This window comes from Aricia agestis, chromosome Z (genome assembly GCF_905147365.1).
Source record: "Aricia agestis chromosome Z, ilAriAges1.1, whole genome shotgun sequence".
Taxonomy (NCBI): domain Eukaryota; kingdom Metazoa; phylum Arthropoda; class Insecta; order Lepidoptera; family Lycaenidae; genus Aricia; species Aricia agestis.
Window position 1 is genome coordinate 3,681,991 of NC_056428.1, and position 15,293 is coordinate 3,697,283.

The 15,293-nt window shown below is 33.3% G+C and overlaps 1 protein-coding gene across 2 annotated transcripts; it reads right to left on the minus strand.

The window, feature by feature from the left end:
• Positions 1-9,961: 9,961 nt before the first annotated feature.
• LOC121739334 (zinc finger protein 37-like) lies at positions 9,962-13,280 on the minus strand. 2 transcript variants are annotated; one of them, XM_042131728.1, is made up of 3 exons: positions 11,220-13,280; positions 10,778-10,808; positions 10,238-10,399 (listed from the first exon to the last, which is right to left on the minus strand). In XM_042131728.1, the coding sequence occupies exons 1-3, from the start codon at positions 12,874-12,876 to the stop codon at positions 10,393-10,395; spliced, it is 1,695 nt and encodes a 564-aa protein (XP_041987662.1). In that variant the 5' UTR covers positions 12,877-13,280; the 3' UTR covers positions 10,238-10,392. The 2 variants fall into 2 exon arrangements, with proteins under 2 accessions (XP_041987660.1, XP_041987662.1); XM_042131726.1 differs by lacking the exon at positions 10,778-10,808 and having other exon boundaries at positions 9,962-10,399.
• Between the last annotated feature and the right edge of the window lie 2,013 nt (positions 13,281-15,293).

Consider the following 15,293-nt stretch of genomic DNA (forward strand, 5'->3'; position numbering starts at 1 on the left):
ACATGCGGTAACGCAGACGGCGCGAGGCGGCAGCTAGCTCTATTCTCTCTATCTTCACTAGAACGAACGTCCTGAACTGACTGCCTCCACTCGTCGTGTGCTTTGTGTACCTACGCGGCGAGCGCAGTTGCAGACATCGACGGGCAGACGCGGTCTTTATTCCTTCGTGGACAAAAAGCCCGCCTCACCCCGTCGTCTGCAAAACAACAGAGTCCGCCCGGCAGCCAGTGCACGGCGCACGTGCTGACAATACAATAATTTACTATACAAACCATAAATTAGTAATATTTGAACAAAGAAACTGAGCACTGAACTACTGAGTACTGACCATGTCATTCTCATATGAGAATGACACGTCTAATATTAGACGTCATTTTTCCTATAATACATATTATATACCTACTGGTCACCAGACACGTCTAGTTTAATTTTGTGCATACTGCATACTGAATTGACTGATTAAATTAAGTACTTATTTTACAAAAGGTAACGTTATCAAAGAACATATATTTACCGTTATAAATCCTATTTACCGTTATAACATTTACCGGTATTAATTCCAATTTTTACCGTTATTTCTAGTATCGGGTAAATTTTCATACCGTTATCTATGCCCTTGAAGCAATAACGTTATGAAAAAATACCGGTACCGTAAAACGGGTAAAATACGAGGGCTGCTATTTATGTATCCGGAATTAAAAAAAGAAACAAAAATATATCATTTAATATGGTTTTATTGCTTTTAAAAATATTCGCCGCGATGATCGACACACTTTTGCATACGCTGGAACCAATTTTCATAGCATTTTTTCCATTATGATTGAGGTATCTCCAAAACGTGCATTTTGAACGCATCAACAGCCTCTTCGCGGCTCGAAAAACGTTGACCACGTAATTTGTTCTTCGCGTATGGAAATAAAAAGAAATCGTTAGGTGCCAAATCAGGGCTGTACGGCGGATGACCAGTCAATTCGATCTTTTGACCCTCCAAAAACTGAGTTGTTTCAGCTGAAGTGTGACAGCTAGCATTGTCGTGATGTAATATGATTCTGCGTTGTCGGTTGTCCTTTCTTATTTCTTCAAAGACTTCTGGTAAACAAATGGTCGTATACCATTCAGAATTAACCGTTTTACGATTCTCTAATGGCACTGTAGCCACATGTCCATTAATTCCAAAAAACAGGCGACCATTTGCTTCAAAGTACTTTTTGCACGAGTAACTTTTGTTGGTTTCGGCTCATCTTGGAACACCCACACCGTTGACTGTTGTTTAGTTTCGGGGTCATATGCATAGATCCAAGATTCATCACCTGTGTAGATATTATAAACGGCTTTTGACGTACCACGGTTGTATTTTTTTATCATTTTTTGCACCAATCGACACGAGCCCGTTTTTGATCGATTGTCAAGTTGTGCGGAATCCAACGCGAACATATTTTTTTTACAGCCAAATGTTCGTGTAATATCTTATGTATGCTCGTCATACTTATGCCTAAGGACGCCTCTATCTCGCGATATGTAACATAACGATCACGCATTATTAGTTCCCGCACAGCATCTATATTTTGTGGGACAACAGCTGTTTTTGGGCGACCTTCTTTATTTTCATCCGTGAGCATAGACCGCCCACGATTAAACTCACTGTACCAGTGATAAACAGTGGTTTTTGATGGTGCTTCATCTCCAAAAGTTGCGGTGAGTTGAATAAAGCACTGTTGTTGATTTAGCCCACGCCGAAAATCGTAGTAAATCATTGCACGAAAATGTTCACGCGTTAAATCCATGGCAAATGAAGACACGCAATTTTCAAAATGACGCCACAATGGAAAAATAATTGACAGTCACATGAAACAAAATGTATTCTTCAACCAAAGAGTTCTATTTTCAAATGTTGTAATTACTTTTTAAATATTGTTCTTGTAAGTGGCCAGTTCCGGATACATAAATAGCAGCCCTCGTAGGAATGCCGGGGTAAATAGGCACAAAACTCGGATTTTCTAAACCGTTCTGTTCTTGCTTTACAGTCCTAAAGATTAAAACCTTTTTTTGAATTTTTGAACGAACCTGTATTTTTTTCTTCTGGCTACACTGAGAATTCAAGTCTACCAATCAGGTTACAATAAAAAAAAAACCTTTCAAAGATAGGTCATGATGGACTTGCGGCTTTTGTGCAATTTAACTTTGTGTTTTTAAAGAGTTACACTGCGAAAAAGTGTTGAAATTGACGTGAATTGGATTATAATATTGTAATACGCCCTAAAGAAACGTGAAGGTAAGAAAATTATTGCGTAATTTCATTGAAAATCTTAGTTTTTCTAGAACACTAATTTTTAGATATTTTTTGCCATAATTGGAACGCGAAGGGGGAAAATTGGTTCATGAACTGCTATAATTGGAACAATACGGGGGATATTTGGTAAGACTAACGGCCGTTCCCAATATTTGATCTATCTCTGGTTTTGTCCTACTAGAGATAGGAATAGCTCACAATTGACATAAAATATATGTCTCTAATGTCTAATCTGAGCTATTCCTATCTCTAGTAGGGCAAAACCAGAGATAGATCAAATATTGGGAACGGCCGTAAGGGGTAAGGTGGAATGTTCAAATAGGGTTGTCAAAAATTTTAATTGTGCATTTATTTAGTTGCAATAATACTTTCTATTCTATTTGTAATTTTTAAAACACAATTTACTAACATCGAAGTTGGCAATAAAAACTTATTTTATTATTTTAGCGACACTTCATTATTTTCATTTTATTTTTTTTCAGAATGCCTCGTAACTACGTACCTAAACCGGGTGCTAAAACCTATAAGAAATACGACGAACTCTTAATAAAGCAAGCCTTAGATGAGATAAAGTCAACGAAGAACAGCTTAAATTATGTAGCGGAAAAGTATAATATATCGAAATCAGTACTATGCCGTCACAAGAACCGAGTAATGAAGGCCCATGGTAGGCCAACAGCATTATCTAAAGAGGAAGAGCTACATATAGTTAAAAATTTAAATATCTGCGGTGATTGGGGCTACCCGTTAGATACAACAGATCTTAGATATATAATAAAAATGTATCTAGACTCATTGAATATTAACCACAAAAGATTTAAAAATAACTTTCCTGGTATAGACTACATTGATGGATTCTTGAAGAGACACGCTGATAAAATATCTCAAAGAATATGTCAGAACATCAAACGATCAAGGGCGGCTGTGTCTCCAGAGACAATAAAAGAAAATTTTGGCCAATTAGAAAAGTCTTTAGAGAATGTCCCAACCCCAAATATAATCAACTATGATGAGACTAATCTCATAGATGATCCAGGTTGCAGGAAGGTGATCGTAAGGCGAGGGTGTAAGTACCCAGAACGTATAGTTAATCACTCGAAAGGATCAATATCTTTGATGATGTCGGCCACAGCAGATGGTGAACTACTACCACCGTATGTTGTCTACAAGGCAGGTCATTTATATGATTCATGGACGATGGGGGGGCCAGATAATACAAGGTATAACAGGTCTTCATCTGGCTGGTTTGATGGCGGCACTTTTGAGGATTGGATAAAAACAATAGTCATACCTTTTTTTGATAAGAAAGACGGCAAAAAAATTTTGATAGGAGACAATTTGTCCTCACATATTTCTATTCATGTAATAGAAGAATGCAAGAAAAGTAATGTCCATTTTGTTTTTCTGCCTGCAAATTCAACGCATCTAACTCAGCCCTTAGACGTGGCATTATTCAGACCGATGAAGATGATTTGGCGTAATTTGTTGGACAAATGGAAGAGATCCGATGATGGAAGAGCTAAATCATGTGTACCGAAGGGATGTTTTCCACGGTTATTGAAGTTACTACTGAGTGAGGTGAGAGTTAATGCTGAAAAAAATGTAAAATCCGGATTTAGAAAATGTGGAATTGTCCCATTGGATGAGAATGAAGTTTTAGCAAGGCTTCCTCTGCAAGAAGAAGAAGCAGATGAGGAAAAGTTGACAGCTGTGAATGAAAGTTTTATGAAGTTCTTAAAAGAAATGCAATATGGATCTATGAATATTAAGGAGCCAACAAAAAAGAGAAAGCTAGAGATAGTGTCAGGAAAAAGTGTAAGTGCTGAGGATTTACAAATGAATCAAGATCAGGAATCTGGAACATCAAAAAAGAAAAGAACATGTAAGCAAAAAGAAGAATTGGAAACTCAAAAAGCAGAAAATAAAAAAAATATGTCTATAAAAGGAAAAGGAATTGGCAAAAAAACGAAACCTAAAACTGAAAGAAATGGAAGTGAAACCCAAGATTCTGATAGTATAAAACAGTATCAAAGCAAAGAGAACATTCAAGACGGTATTAACTGTAGAGAAATTGAAGAAAATATCCAAAGAGAACAGGACCTACTTAAAACAAAGGGTGATTCAAGAACAGAGGAAGAGAGAACTAAAAAAAATGAAGCAAACATTTTTGACACTGTAAACGATCTGAATGTCGTGGTTTTGATTTTGATATTGAATCCATGCCTATAATTTTTGATGAGAAATTGGATTACCAAGAAGTTATTGTACAAACTGATAGCCAAGAAAAGAAACAGAAGGAGAGTAAACAAAACTGCGACAAAGAAAATAATCCTCAAGTAAAAAAAAGAAATAACCCAGATATAAAAATTATATCGGATATAAAACTAAAATTGCCATTGCCTTTGAAAAAGACGAACAAAAATCTTATAATACTAAATAGTGAAAAACGTAATGCAACCCGTCTAATGAGAGAAAGAAGTCTGAGTATTTACACAGATACGGAAGAAATTTTGAAAATTTTAGAAGAATAAATTTCTTGCTTAAGGATTAGGTATCGGTGAATATGTGAACTTACTGTATTTTTTTTTTCAAGAGGAATATTTATGTTTTGTTATTTTGTTAAGAACTCTTGCTAAAGATTTCATTCGTTATTTTTATCAAAAAAATAATACTTATAAATGGTCATAAGTGCTTACCTACCTTCTCATAGTTTTCTAAGCTAAATGCAATATATTTGCTACTAAGTACCTGAAATAAAAAATTGATCTCACAAAGGATAGCTTTAATTTATGACACAATACTTTATTTAACTAAATACCTAATTAAAACATAAAAATAAGTACTTACTTAGGTAACCTACTTGAGTTTTTTTCACTTGGTGCCTACTTTTGAAAGTGGCAGCCCTGGCCATAATTTCTATTTCCCTCGGTCTCGAACCTATTATCCCCATCAGGGGTAAATTGGAATTCAACAAGGTTTTATTTGATTTTCTCAAAATATAACGATAATTTGGTAATCTAACGCTATCTTACTTCTAAAACCGCTTACCATACATCCGCAAGTATACCTTGAATAACTCTGATCGTAACAGAAGAAGGTTTAATTTTTAATTGAAGTGGAAGATTGGACCAATTTACCCCGATTTACGGTATTTGAAGCCCTGATTCAAAGAGAAACTTATTTATATTCGCTAGTATTGCTTATTATAAACAATTTCTCCAATGTAACAATATACGGTAAAATCCAGGAAAGGTTAGTTTTTTAAGGTTTTATTGTTTTGCCATACATTTCTTTAAAGTATGAAAGAATATACTAAAATATGACACTTTCCTTAAATTTGTCATATACGATTACTTTCCAGAAATGATTCTTTACCAGCAACACTATAAATTATTGATGCAATAATACAGGGTGTTTTTTTTGTGATTTTTTCTTACCTTCTACCCTCGTTAACTTTTTTCTCCTATGGTTTAGAGATTTTATGTCATACAAGAAAATGTACAACTGTTCAAGCCCTTTCATTTGAAATATGTCTTAACGTGCTACAGCTTGGGTACGGGTCCCATACAAAAATGCCGCTTCTTCTTTTCGTAAAAGTTTCGGCTACTCGTCATTAGTGGCAGTGTCATCGCTCTGCACAGTCCCTATGTTTATCCACTTATCCATTTATAATAATTCTTTATTTCCTATAAATCAAGCAACGATAACGAATGACATTAACAAGTCATTACCACGGTGCGTGGAGTCTACTAACATCGCCGCATTTAGCCAAAGAGGATTATAATATTATGAACTAACACATTTAGCTTTGAGGTATCAAATCTTGCCATACCACGTTCATGCAAGTACACTCAGCAGTAATAAGTAGAGAAATAAGCTTATAATACATTATGTAGGTGAAGTCATGACTCATGAGCTATTTTTTTACTATTACCATGGTGTGAAACTAGTGACTTTATCTTTCTTTGCCAATAAATTAACTTAGTTATTTTCTTATAACCTTTTTTTCCTCTTTGTAAATCAGTCCCTTTAAACTTCTAATATATTAAAATATTTATTTATGAAAGGCGAAATTAAAGTCAACAAATTCTATTTAATATTGTTATTCACTAAACATTCTTTGGTACAATAAAATTTGTCTTACATTCACAATTAGTATCAAACACACTTTTCAAATGGTACTATAATTTTTTTTTATATTGTCCACACACAATTTTTAGATCCCGCGATGGGAAAACGGTCTTTGGCGCGATGAGCAGTGAGCAGCGCAGCTATGCCCGGTACGGGGGCACGATTTTATTGGTAGATCAGTGAACAGACGGAGCACTATTGGTAGATGGCGGTCAGAAGGTAACACTTCATTAATTGCGCTGACTGCCTCCCGGCTCCCACAGGTTCGCCGTTCGCCTAACAATCTTTAAGTTGTACGTGGCCTATACAAATATTATAATATTGACATAATTTTTAACAAAAAACTATTTTCTTTGGTCATAATCTTTGTAAGAAATAGACAACAATTTTGGCAAGATAAAATTGGTGTACTTACATATTTTTTAAAATTAAAACATGGTTCCATTTCACCATAGAGTTTGATAGATTATCAAAAGAATTTATGAACATTTATCCTAACATAAATTATTTTAGAAAATACTTTAAAAACTTTTTGGTTCCATTTTACTATTAACTCAGTATAAAAAACTTACCAAACCAAAATATTCTTCGAGTAAGAAATTAAAAATCATAAAAGTAACATTTTAAAAATTGGTTAAGAACTAAGAATAATTTATAATATTATTAGCATGTTTCAACTGAATACAAATAGAGTTACAAAGTCATAATTATAGATGTGCATAAATAACATGCATATAATCAAAAGAACATTATACGAAGAATCAACTAATACAATACAACAATTAAATTTTGAACACAGCTATTCAATCAATACAATGGCACTGGTCTCAATATTAACTTAAATTAGTTACATTATAGTACTTACTCGTAAATCAATAATTGTTAAAAATTATAGTTTTAAATATTATAACAAAAAATCATATTCAAGTCTGAAAAGCGTTCAAGAATGGGTAGTTTTAGACCAAGCTAGCCTTTTATAATAATCTAGGGTGAAAAGGACAAGTTGTTATAATAGTCAGTCACTAATTGAGAAGAGAAAATCAAGCTTGAATATGATTTTACCATAGCATATTAAATGGACTAAGCTCTTAGCCTTTCTTTATGGTCTTAAATAAGGCAACCGGTGTATTTAGGGTTGTGATGTCCAAGTTCAATAAGATTGCTTATTCAAAAAAAGGAACAATAAATTCTACATTCTGAAGTTGTCACCTTCTAAAATTCTAGATGTATTTTATAAGCAGAGAACAAGTTGAGTTCTAGCAGCTTGCTTCTTTTCATCACTCTCTTTTCAAGGCATCAGTCCATTTATATGCTATTAGCAAAAATTAAAATCGACAACATTGATAATGTTGTCGATTTTAATTTTTGTTTGTAGTAATGGCACTCCTAAAATACGCAATTCAATTTTCATTTAAATAATAAATAACAAAATACTCATTGTATCCATATGTAAAACTTGACTATGATACACAGACACAATAAAAGTCTAAAATCTTATGTATTATTATAATATAATATTTTGCAATCACAAAATTTTTTTTTGTTCCTTGTAATCATGATTTTTATTATTTTCCTGCTCTGGCATTTTTTTCAATATGAAATGATAATGTTTGCTATTTTTGGCAGAAGAAATTTATATTCAATATAATAATCCATACTAATATTATAAATGCGAAAGTATCTCTGTCTGTCTGTCTCGCTTTCACGCCAAAACTGCCGAACCGATTGTAATGAAATTTTGTATACAGACAGTCTAAAGCCTGAGAAAGGACATAGGCTACTTTTTTACTGAAAAAAAGCATTGTAAGGGGGTGAAAATGCGTAAATTTGTTCAAAATAAGTTAGTTCCAAAAATCTATAGTAGATGGCGCCATGCGTTTTCTACATCGCGCTAACGCTTGCCCAAAAGTCTTTCTATAAGAGGTGGTATTATCTTACATTCAATTTTCGATTTTTTTCGATTGTTATTTCTATATAACGTTATTTAATAAATCAGTACTTTATCTATGCAGTGACGTAACCTTAAACCTATCATTGATAAATAGTTTATGGGTAAAGTTGTGTAATTGGGGGGCTAAATAAGCTTAAAAATTTGGCATAAAATATAAAGTTTAATTTTAAAAAATTAAATATTATGTGCACACTGCACAGCTGTTTTGATTTAAGGGGTACCAGGGTTTTTTTTATAAAAGCTTTTGACACCAATTTTGTTGACATCGCGCGCTATAAACTGAAGTCCACGCGGACGAAGTCGCGGGCAACAGCTAGTATTTTATAATTTGTGTAAAATGGGATACCATTTTGTTACGATGTAATGAGTAATGACACATTTGCTCACAAGAATATGTGTTGCCACATTCCTACTTCGTATATAAAAATTATAAATACACAAGTAAATAAAAGCATTAGGTGCCACCAGTTAAATTATAAAACAGTTTGATATAATAGTCAATAATACAAGGAACAATAATAATTAATAAAAAATAATATGTAAATTAAACTGCAATAAGTAAATAAAATTCAACATTTTCAAAACTATTTTTTTGTGCAAATGCTATCTCCTATAAGTTTTGTTGCCAGTGTTACAGTGTATAGTCTGTCAAGAAAGTGAAGAAATTAAAAAGTGGCAAAATCGTAGTGTCATCTCTTTTTTCTTAGATTGATTTGAAAGGGATGACACTATGATGTTGCTACTTTTTAATTTCTTCACTTTCTTGACAGACTGTACTATATATTATGCTCTTTAGTTGCCAGTTTAACAAGTCAAGAACATGAATTGTAAAAAGGTATTAATAGTTTTTTTAATATGCATACCCTAACTGTGTCTTAAGATTAGGTTATTTTCTAACTAAGAATTGCACAAAATATTTTGGCAATAGTAAATAACATTTGATTTAACTTCAAGCCCAATGAGAACATGCATAATATTGAATGCATACAGCTTCTGTGTAGTTCTGTCTGTATTAGTTGGTAGCTGACAAGCATTTGGTGTTAATCCACAAAAAATTGGTATTGTGTTAAGAATATCTATATTATGGTCTAAAGAACAAGACTGCATTCATAGCATAACTCAATACTTACCTATTTTTGTGGATTAACACACGAATGCTCGACATCAACTTAACATTATAGGTACCACATACTTTTATAAAGACAACATTCACATCACACACAAACACTTTTCACATTTATTACTTGCTAACATTTAACGAAATGCCCTACTTACTGTAACATTAACTTATAATAGCAATTCTATAAGGATGATTATTTAAAAATACTTAAATGCAATTATTGGCTCCTGAATTTTTCTATTCTTAATTTAACTATAAATTATGTAGAGCCCATAAATATGTTAGACAGCAAATAATAGAGTTAATACCTATTATTATTATTAGGCATTGCTCTGTGGGATATTGAAACTAAAAATATAAATGTGATGTTAGCTTGTATAAATTATAAAGATATGGATTTTCCCAACAATTTACTTTACCATTTTGATAATAATAATTATCATCAATTTATAATATGGGCAGATGGATTTTGGCTACTAACAAAAAAAATTTAAATTAACTTTATAATACAGTACTTTTGTGCTTTACAGATACAGCTTAGCTATCAAGTTGCAAGCATGAAAAAAAAATTACAATTTAATTTTTTCATGTATATCCTATAACAGGTTGTACAAAAAATTGTGATAACCTGAATGTTTGTTAATTAAGATAGAATAAATAACCTTACCGACTATGAATAAGTTAAATCACTTCTTCTCATTTGTAAGCAACTCCAGTAATTCTTCAGTGCTTTTATTTTCTTTTCTGAAATTATCCATTTTCTCTTTTGGGACGGTGCCATTCAATAATATGTCTATGTTGATTTTCAGACGTTTTAAAGGAGTAAGTGTGTTGTCTTTACAAGGTTTATGTCCCATAGCCTCTAACGATTCCACCAGAAGGTCGTCTATTAGCCTTTTGTTAAAACCTGCCATAAACAAACATATATTAGCCAAATGTATATTATTCTTAGATAGGAGGTCAGTACTCAGTACCACATACCAGACCACTAGTCAACATTCCTATAGGAAAATAATATCTTTTTGCATAATTAAGACAGACACAAAAAAACGAGAGCTCTTTGTACAAAGCTTAAAGATTTTTTTTCATCCTTCATTAACAAAAGCTGAAAGTATTTATCATTCTTCTGTTATAAATATGCAATATCTATTATGAAACCAACACCTAAAAATTTAGCTCCCCTCCACCATATAACTTAAGTCTTAACCAAACACCAAAAGCAAAACATCTTTGCACCCATTCCAATCACCAACCACCACAGTTATAAACAAAATGGTAAACTCACTGAGGTAACATTATATCTCGCTGGCAAACACCTGGTTTTTGAAATGATATGTAAATTATTAAAATATTTTTTAATCAACATACAGGTTCTCAATATCACTCGGCACAATCAAAAGCTGACAAGTACAAAACACAACTCACACAACACATTTTCAGCCCATGTATTTTCCTAAATGATTTTGGAGTGCAGTATGTTATGTGTCGAAAAATGGAGTAATGATAGTACACCATCAATGTTTATATATGGTGTAAACTATAAATGTATCTGGATCAAACACAACTTTATAATGTTGTTTTAAATATGAAAAAATGTTATGAAAAACAATTTGTATATGAATTCCTGTTATTGGCGCACACACATGAAGCACAATGTATGTCGCTGCCTCAATCAATACAAAGGTGCAACTCCTCAGAAACAGTGAAAATAAATAAAAGTTACGAACCTAAATATTTGAGTTTTTCTTTCGTAGCAATCATCGTCAGAAGTAGTGCTAACAAGAACCTCATTCGTGACAAGGTCATTACAGATTCCACTTCAATTTCTTCTAATTTAATTGCATCATCGTCATTTGCAGCTAAACCTTTTTTAGTCTTCGATGTGCACACCTTTTTATGGCCCTCCAGATCAACCTTCAACTTAAAGAACTGCTTACAGTTTTGACATTTGTATGGATTTATTTTGCCATGGATGTTCCTCATATGAGCTTTCATATGCGGAAGCTGTGAAAAGGATAAAGGACACATTGCACATACAAATGGTTTTTCACCTGTATGCCTCCTTATATGCAGCATTAGTGCATTGGAATGAGAAAATGGTCGTCCACATATTCTACAGGGATATGGACGAGCTCCAGTATGCGAGCGTCTATGGACATTTAGCTGAGTGGATTGCGTAAAACGTTGACCACAATCTGGACATATATGTGGGCGTGCCTTCTCATGCGTACGTATATGCTCTGTCAAATGTCCTTTTAAATATTTCTTACATATTGGACATTGGATTCTTACACCAGCATGACAGATTTGAACATGCCTTCTCATTGAATTTATTCTTATAAACTCTTTACCACAATGTTGACATATATAATCCTTCACTCTGAGATGAGTCTTGTAATGCAAGGTCAGCCTGTTTCGACAGTCAAAACTCATTTCACAGATAATGCATTGGTATTTGCCATCAACGAGGTGACCTTTTTCATGGTTTATTAAGTCCTCTTGGTCTAAATATTGTTCTTTGCAATAAATACATTTAAACATACTCTCCAGTCTTGCATGACTCAAGAGGTGATTTTTTAGATTTTCACGGAGTAGAAACGGTTTATCACACATTGTACACATGTAATGTTCTGCCCAATTAGGATGTTGTCTTTTGATATGGGCTGACAAATATAATTGTTTGCGAAAAGTTTTCTTGCACTGCTTACAGGTGTATGTTTTAAAATCTAAGTGTAAATAAATGTGTCTCCTCAGAGAGGATTTGCTATATAACTTTCTTTGGCAGTGGTCACACTGAAAAAACAAATCCTTGTTCAACGGTTTCTTTTTTCTCTTCTCCTTCAAAATAGTTTTTATTTTATGTCTTTCTGATCTTCTTTCTCTTTTATTACTTAGATCGTTTTTAAACAACTCACCAGAAGTGAATAGAGAAATTGTGGTATTTTCATCTTTATTATGATCGGTGATATATTTATTGTTATTGTTCAATTTGTTTGTAGAACTTGCATCTGTACTTTCTTTTATCAAAAGTTCGCTCTTCAAGATATTGTTGTATAATTTCAAGTCATGTATGTTCTTATGTTTTATGTGGCCATTCTTTAGTGTGTTTCCTTTTTTCAATAATCTTACTTCTATTTTTGGGTCTTTGGGCAGCTTATTCAGCTCTCCAATTGTTCTCCTTCTGCTCAGTTTCTGTCCAAGCTGTGTGTTATTTTGCACTTTTTCATTTGAACTACTCGTTACCGTATCTTTGGTTACCTGTATGGGTTTATCATTTTTATTAATCACATCAACCAACGACTTCTTAGGTCTACCAACCTTACCCCTCCCATTTGATGTTGAATCATTTTTACGTGTGTTTACTTTATTCCTTACGTTAGCCATTATGAACTATTTACACCCATTAGTAAGCTGAATTTGTTATAAATAGCTTGGTTTTATGGAGAAGAAAGCGAGATACCACCACCGTAGGAAAGAGGATTAAAATTAGTAATAATATCGTGATAAGGCTCGTTGCTTACTTACATGCACTGTATAGTCGCTTCGTAACGCTTCGACTATACAAAATGTATACGTGCATTGATAAAGATGTTCTAATGTGTGAAGGACAAATTCTCTGCCTTTTGTTCTGTATTTAAATGGCGTTTACCTGATGCGATCATTATTATGTGGAGCACATTGGATGCGCAATAATATTAGACTTGTAATTTCAACATAATTTTCATGTACGACTCAAAACTACTATTATTTCTGTTGGTTAGCATATTTAGACCTTATAAAAGACACCTTAATATACATAATTGAAATAAAATTACACACAATTTATATTTGACTACTCCTCAAAAAACACAACTCGACCACAGACTACTAAAACTCGACTGAAAGCAAAATTGAACCAGTGTTGCCAACTATTCAAAACGTTTTCCCCCTAAAGCAACTTCAAAACCCACTAAATTTCAACAAAAACTCCCCAAAAAATCAAAATATTTAAAATTTCTAGCGGTATTTCTACTAAGCGTTCAAAACGCTAAAATACACCTTCAACAGGCCAAACAAACAAACAGGCCGGCAGTAAATAATAATAAAAATAAAGATATATATAATAATAAAAAATGCTACTTTATGACATAGAATATAGGTATCATTTTCTACTGACATTTACGTGGCGACTCATGCTGCCGCCGGCGCGGCGGCGGCGTGAAAGCTAGTGGTTGAGTAAAATGAAACCTATAGCCTATGTCATAAAGTGGTATTTCGTTTGAATTTTCCTCCGTCGCGGTCGCTCGCGGCAAAGTTCCGAGTAACTTTAAGGTTGTTATTAAAAAAATATTCCATTTTTCAAAATTTTTATTCCCAAAAATATCCCCAAAATATTTTACCCCCTAAAAACCCACTAAATTTATTTTTTCCCACTAAATTTTGTGAGAAATCCCCTTAGTTGACAAAACTGAATTGAACTAGGGAGTGGGAAAGGGAGGTGGGAGGTAGGGTGTGAAAGAGAGATCAGACTTCAGAGCAGTGGTGTTCCTAACGGCTATATTTTCATAACACGCTATAATATGGAATATGCTACATTTTTCGCGCTAGTTTTGACGCTACGTTATAACGAATGAAATCCCGATTCTTTCAAGCGCGCTTGCTTTGACGCTACGTTATAACGAATTTCAAGCGCGCTAGTTTTGACGCTACGTTCTAACGAATTTAAAGCGCGCTAGTTTTGACGCTACGTTCTAACGAATATCAAGCGCGCTAGTTTTGACGCTACGTTCTAACGAATTTTCAAGCGCGCTAGTTTTGACGCTACGTTATATCGAATGAAATCTCGATTCTGGACGCGTTGTAAAGTTACCGACGTTATTGAAATTTTTTCTTTATGTTATATCAATATTAATATGATGATGCGTAATGTATACAATAATTATAACGCGGTGGGTGAGATAATATAATATAACGTGTTTGTTACATATTTAGAATAATATAATCGTTATAATTTAATAATGCATTAAGTATTTGGTTAATTATATTATGTTGCAAATATTAATTTTAACTCTGTATTGATATTATATTTGAACAAACATGATTAGTAAAATTATAGGCGTATTTCAAAGTTCATTAAATAATATTATGTACCATGTACATAAATTGGTTTAGGTTTAGGTTAGGTTTTGGTTGTTTAGATACAATTTTATTACTTACAAATGCTTTAAATGTTTTTTTTCTTTTTTGGTACTACATAATAAGTACATATTTTTTTATAATGTAAGTTTTTTTTACATTTTATTTACATTTAAAAATATTATTTGCGCCACTTCTGTCGACGACAAACGATTTCTTCTGTCACTAGTAACGTATCCAAATTTAGAAAAAATAAGTTCGCATGGAACTTGGAAGTCATGATTATATTATAATTTACCCATAAATTACTTTACAAGCAACGCAACACTGCAAATGAAGTGACATCCGAATTCACCCGATTTGACAACGAAACGAAACGATCGAACGAAACCACGCGCGATCGGTAGCGCGGGCGGCGCCGCGCTAGGTCAGTGACCGCGCGGTACGTTATAACGTAGCGTCTTATGCATAGATTTATAGCGCGCGCTATTCGTTGCGAAGAACTAGCGCGCTATTTTTATCAGCTATACGTTATATTAACCTCCACTACTTCAGAGAACAACGAATGAACGAGAGTATGAATCTATAATTTATAATTAAAAGTTTACTTTATGGCAGGTTTTACACGCATCAATATTATCAGGATTCCGTGATAATATTGATGGTGTAATAGACCGAATCGCAGT

Coding starts and splice junctions, on each gene's coding strand:
- LOC121739334 (XM_042131726.1), bottom strand. CDS start 12,876: ATGGCTAACGTAAGGAATAAAGTAAACACACGTAAAAATGATTCAACA. Junction 10,400..11,219: donor AGAAAAACTCAAATATTTAG/GTTCGTAACTTT, acceptor TGTTTATGGCAG/GTTTTAACAAAAGGCTAATA.